The sequence below is a fragment of the Orbicella faveolata genome, unplaced genomic scaffold (assembly GCF_042242905.1).
Source record: "Orbicella faveolata isolate gen_17 unplaced genomic scaffold, um_ofav_v1 contig_24, whole genome shotgun sequence".
In the NCBI taxonomy this organism is placed as follows: Eukaryota; Metazoa; Cnidaria; class Anthozoa; order Scleractinia; family Merulinidae; genus Orbicella; species Orbicella faveolata.
In genome coordinates this window covers 16440162-16446372 of record NW_028301552.1, presented here as the reverse complement: position 1 = coordinate 16446372, position 6211 = coordinate 16440162, and the positions used below count along the sequence as shown (strand labels likewise).

Below are 6211 nucleotides of genomic sequence, written 5' to 3'. Positions count from 1 at the left end.
AGACAGTTAAAAATATCAAAGTTAAAAAAATATATATATATTAAAATGTTCAATAAAATTACAGGATAAAAACGAGTAAAAAAACTGCCTTCTTCAAGGTTTAAAAAGTAAAAGTGACCTCATGTCACGTGTTGGTTTGTCAAGAGTGCTCCATTCTGCTATTCCTTGAAATCAAAGGTTCTGTTTTCCAAAATTTCTTCTTACTCGCAGTAAGTAAAAATTGGATTTGCTACAAGTGTTGTAAGAATGGATGTCACTGATTCGCTTTGCATCAAACTTAAAATCCATAATTTCATTTGCATATTTAAAAAGGAAGAAACAGCTGTGAAATAGCCTATGTTTTAAAAGTGTTGGCAAACAAAGTTCTTTCATTGCCTCTGTAGAAGAATTAAAACTAGGTAAACTGTGCTCATTAAAATGAGAGCAGATACATTTTCCCAAAGTCAACTCCCGACGTTATTTATTATACAGTACGCAATCATTTCGCAACTTATTTGGCGCGACATACTTTCTAAATTCATCGAAACCGATTGCCATCGTCAGAAAACAGACGCTTGTTTTTCGTTTTGGAAAGTGAAGGAACATGGAGAACGTATATCGAGCTCCTTTATCCATTTTTTCAGTTTCTTCCCACCACATCAGAGAACAATGGCGTTCACAAACTTTGCTGGAGGAGAAAACCAGACGGAAGCATATGAAAAACTTCAATGTTCGTCCGGTTTGACAGAGAGAATGAATGTACACTTGATATATATATCAGCGTTCAACATTTTGTTATCCATCACTGCCTCGCTTGGAAATGCTCTGATCCTAATTGCCCTTCACAAGGAGTCTTCCCTTCATCCGCCATCCAAGCTCTTGCTTCGATGTCTCGCATCAACGGATATCTGTATTGGTCTAATTGCAGAGCCCCTTGGCATTATCCGTTGGATTTCTATGGTTAAGGAAGATTGGAATCTGTGTCGATATTCGCTCCCCTCGTATTTTATTACGGGCTACACCTTGTCTTCAGTATCTCTGTTAACAATAACTGCAATAAGCGTAGACAGACTCCTGGCGTTGGTGTTGGGGTTGAAATACAGGCAAGTTGTAACTTTGAAGCGAACATTTGTTATTTTGGCTACCTTCTGCGTTGTGTCCACGGTCGCAGCCACATCGTACCTTGCAAATGACGTTATTACCTACTGGTATGGCATACTAATGATACTGTCGTGTATGTTTACCTCAATCATCTGCTACACAAAGATTTTCCTGATTCTTCGACATCATCAAACCCAGGAACGAGGCCATGGTCAACGAGAACGACCGAGCCAAACAATTTCACTGAACATGGCACGATACAAGAAGGCAGTGTCCAGTGCAATGTGGTTGCAGTTTGCGTTAGTAGTTTGTTATCTTCCGTATGGTGTTATGTCAGCTTTGTACAGCAGAGGACTATCTTCATCCAGTTTTCTTCCTTGGCAATTAGCAGTGACTCTAGTTTACCTTCACTCGTCGTTAAACCCGTTTCTTTACTGCTGGAAGATTCCTGAAGTGAGACAAGCTGTAAAGAATACAACCAGACAAATTCTTTGCTGTTCATCGAGTTAATTCACTCCAAAAATATATTTTTTTAATTCGTTAAAAAAGTAAGGTTAAAAAAATGAAAGCAGTTCAGAGGGATATTTCATCAAATTAAAACTTGCAGTTCATTCTCACTCTCCCAGAGTAGAGATTTAAAATGTGAGGTGAGACCTTATGTGCGCATACAAACTCAAAGTATAAAATTGCTTGTATTAAAAGCCCTTTGTTTTTCTACGTTCACAGTCTAACATCTGCAATGCGATATAATATCATCAACGTAATGAGACACCCCACTGTCACAGGAAGAGAGCTTTTTGAAGCAGACTGGAAATAACAAGACAATCGTTAGTTTCTCTCTTCGTCAAGTAATTTGGTAACATTTTTTAAAGAAAGTTCATACTGGAAAGTGCTACATATTAAGTCGCTTTAGGAGGAAGTCTAAAGAACGTCTTACGTGCTTTTACAAAATAGTCTTTCTTTAAGGTTACCGTAAACCTTCGCGGGTGTCCTTAGCGAAAAAAATATTACCGCGCTGTCTTAAAGACAACCACTGCAAATTATATATCAATGCAAAGGTTATAGAATGCTCTATTCGATAAAAATTGTTTTGCCTCGATTTTTTTTAATCATAAGGCGAGCGCGACCTAAAAGCGCGAAACGACCGACGTTCCATTGAGCGAATTTATCGGGTATCAAACTTGACCGCATCAACAAAGCTACTGCATTATATCATTCAGGAGGCATCAATCATCAAAACCGTGTGGGGGATTTGCGTTTTTCAAAATTGATTCCCTGCAATGGCCTTCGTCGTAAAACGTGTCGCTGTATTTTTGGACATCAAACTTTCCAAATTTTTTCCAAAAAAACCAATAGGAATATCGACAAACCCTCACACGGTTTTGATGATTGATGCATCGAGAATGATATAATGCAGTAGCTTTGTTGATGCGGTCGAGTTTGATACCCGATAAATTCGCTCAATGGAACGTCGGTCGTTTCGCGCTGTCAACGTGGCAAAAAATCTTTCTCATTTAAAAGGCAATGTACACCAATGAACATCCGCACACTCGTTTACTGTCGTCACCTTTTAGGCCCCAGCGGAGGCCCAGTAACTCTCGTTCACCAAACGAATACTCCTTTTTCCTCCTGTCGCTACAAGTTACGTTCAAAATTGAGTAACTCTTGTTCAACGTTATCCGTAGGGGCCGGTCTTTTATAAGAAATGTTGGATTTATATAGTCGCGAAGCTCGACAATAGATTTAAACTATGTTAAGTGTCCATCCAACTATTCAGGGATGCGCGCAAACAACGTAAGTGCAGTTGCTTATTTTGATTCACGAACTAGACGACTTCTCGCATCTCAAACAAAGTAAAGACGTATTACGATACTTTTTAGCTTCCCCGAACTTTTAAGAGCCACTCTACCTAACCACCGCGTGAGGGGCGGCACAAGGTCGAAAAAATGGATATTTCGTCCAGTACGCTACGAATCGTGATATAAGTCCAAATTCACTTCTAGCAAGTACAAGAGCTGTTTTTGAACGTGATATAATTTTTTTCTTGGCAAGTTATTTCTGAGGCGAGCGGCCCCATGCAAGTTGACCCAGTTTGACCTTTCAATGCGATTTTGTTTAAACAGGAAATGTAAACAATTCGACTAGCCTTAGCTCGCTTTCCGAGCAAACCATTGAAAAACCCTGCCATTTCCCATTAAAACTACCCAGTAAACCTGAGATAATACTTAAATGACAGCTTACCTTCCAAATGGGTGTTTGAAGGCAAATAATTTTGATGTTCTTCGTTAATTTTCCTGTGTCTTCCTGCCGTGCTCAGCCACCGACCTTTTCATAGGCTATGGCATTTTCTATATGTCACCTTTCTCTGGCTTGTGCAATATTTTTGCAGGATCTGGATCCATGTTTTGCATATAAAGCATCCTCTGGGTATCTATTGAGTTTTGTATTGAATCTTTCTAATAAAAAGAGGCAAGACGTGAAGGAACTAATTGAACTGAAAAATAGACCCAGATCGATGTCACGCAATCTTTACATCTAAGTGATCAAGTGCCGCAAATACATCCGCGTGGATATTTTTGTCTTGCTCTTGCTCATTTCTTCCTTTTCTTGCTTACTAACATACGTTTTGGTTTTTGGTAACTTTTTTTAATTGTAACCACAAGCCTATTTCGAAGGAGAGTTCATTGTATGCAGTACTTTGAATCGGTGTATATACACGCAACACATTTACTTTTCCCATTTTCTGGTGACTATGAAGCAAACTAGAAATACTATCTAGTTTTAGCTCCAAAAGTCAAATGCCTGGGCAGGTCCATTGCTAATGATTTCCTAAAGCTAGATAAAAGGGAATGGTAATATATATCTGAAAAAGGACTGGTTACTGGCCGCAAAGCGAGTTTTTGTAATTTGTATTAACTGTATTTACCAATTTGCCCATGGCAGGTGAACACGCAAATAGGTCCCCTTCGTGGCGGATCTAACTTTTTAGGAATTATGTTCAACAAGATACCTTTTGATGCAGAAGTAGACGCACGCTTTTATATTCTTCTCTAAAACCATCCCTTTGGAAACTGAAAATGATTTGCTTTTGGGTTCGCACAAGACATGTTTCTTTTCGTACGAGCAAAGAGCACGTAAAACTGTTTTGAGAGTTGCCATCGAGAGAGATCTAAGTTTAAAACAGATAATTACCGAACGCAAATAGATCTGTAACCCGCGAACGCAGACGTATTTCCGGCTGTCGCTTGTCTCCGCCGAAAATAACGTCTGCGAACCCGAGCCAGGAAACGATTTCTGTGACGTAGGAATTTTAAGCCAATCACAGTTTAGCTCAAGTAGCCCCAGAACTACTGTGCGAAGTATACGCTGCGACGAGCACTCGAGTTTCATTCTATCATGGAATCTGATTGGCCAAGGAGAAACAAAAGTCATTACGTTACAGAAATCGTTTCCTGCAAGGCTCGGGTTCGCAGACGTTATTTTCGGCGGAGACAAGCGACAGCTGGAAATACGTCTGCGTTCGCAGGCTGATACATCTGTTGCAAACGGTTTGTTTACGTCTAAAAAAAGTTCTAAATATAGAATTCTCACGGCGTTCGAGCTGTTATCTTTTAAAATCGAACTTTTCGATCGCTCGCCCGATAACGGCTAATTTCACTAGCGCATAAGCACAAGCATAAGCACAAGCCCAAGCACTCGCATAAGCAAGTGAGAACACCCACGACATAAGCATAAGCATAAGCACGAGAAGAACGAACATGGTTCGTTCTTCTTGTGCTTATGTTAAGCTAGCACGTGCGAGGCTCCTAACTTTTTCTTAAATTCGCAAACCTTATCACACGGACAAACTCCACTGGATTAAAATTTTTACAACTTTACAAAGATATGTGCAGGAAAATGAGTTTAGGTCTTTTGAAGTGTATTGTATAACCTTGAGCGCTAACTTTGTCAAAAAAAAAAAAAACACTTTAATTAATGTTGGAAAATCTTAATCAAATTGTTGCAGTGGCCATGTAGTCGACCGTTAAATGCATTGCGTGCAACATCAACAAGAAAAAGGAATTGTTTGCATAGGAAAACTCCTTTCCCTCTCCCCCGTCAGAAAAAAAAGTAATCACCTGGTCCGGAAGTGACGAAGGAAAGATTGCGTTACATTCACTAGACCAAGATTTACGTCTTGCGTTTAGGAATCTTTTTTATTATACAAGAAACTAAATGAATATCAATAGGTTGCTCACTGAGAGGTAGATATTGCAACATATGGATTGATTTTCCGGAAAAGTGATGCACAAGCTTAGCCTGGAACCGGCGTACAAGCTCGATGTCAAGATATGACCCTAACTTATGAAGCGCGGCAACAAGAAAGCAAATGATGGAAAAATTAACTGAGAACGTCAAAATTATTTGCCTCCAAACACCCATTTGGAAGGTAAGCCGTCATGGAAGTATTATCTCAGGTTTACTGGGTAGTTTTAATGGGAAATGGCATGGTTTTTCAATGGTTTGCTCGGAAAGCGAGCTAAGGCTAGTCGAATTGTTTACATTTCCTGTTTAAACAAAATCGCTTCGAGAGGTCAAATTGGGTCAACTTGCATGGGGCCGCTTGCCTCAGAAATAACTTTTGCCAAGAAAAAAATTATCGCGTTCAAAAACAGCTCTTGTACTTGCTAGAATTGAATTTTGAAAGAATTCTACATAATACCGAGTATGTTTTGAGATGTTTGAAAACGGTGTGGAATTTTTTATTTTCAAAGTCTAAAAATTTCGGTTCTCCTCGCTTGCTCTCCAGGAATTCGGAATTACAATTGTTAGTCTAAAATATCATCAAGGCAGCTTAGCAATACCTCCTGAATAAAATTATAAACTACAGAAAGCCATAATTTGCTATGCGCCTTCCCGCGAGTTCGATTATCTGAACATGAAATTGGACCTCATTTCTGTGATTTTTCGGCTTCACGGGTTGTCGACGGTTTTTTCGCAATTTTCTCAAAAATGTAAAAACACTAGAACCTAGGACTTATATCACGATTCTTAGCAAACCATACGTTATCCCTGGACGAAATATCAAGGGGTCCATTTTTCCAACCTTGTGCCACATTTTTTCAATCTCACTCGGTCCCTACAGTACGAA

The 6211-nt window shown here is 39.3% G+C and overlaps 1 protein-coding gene across 1 annotated transcript; it reads left to right on the top strand.

Moving 5' to 3' along the window:
* The first annotated feature begins 417 nt into the window (after positions 1 to 417).
* Positions 418 to 2031, top strand: LOC110069549 (adenosine receptor A3-like). Its single transcript, XM_020777079.2, has one exon. The coding sequence runs from the start codon at positions 418 to 420 to the stop codon at positions 1588 to 1590; it is 1173 nt and encodes a 390-aa protein (XP_020632738.2). The 3' UTR covers positions 1591 to 2031.
* The last annotated feature ends 4180 nt before the right edge of the window (positions 2032 to 6211 follow it).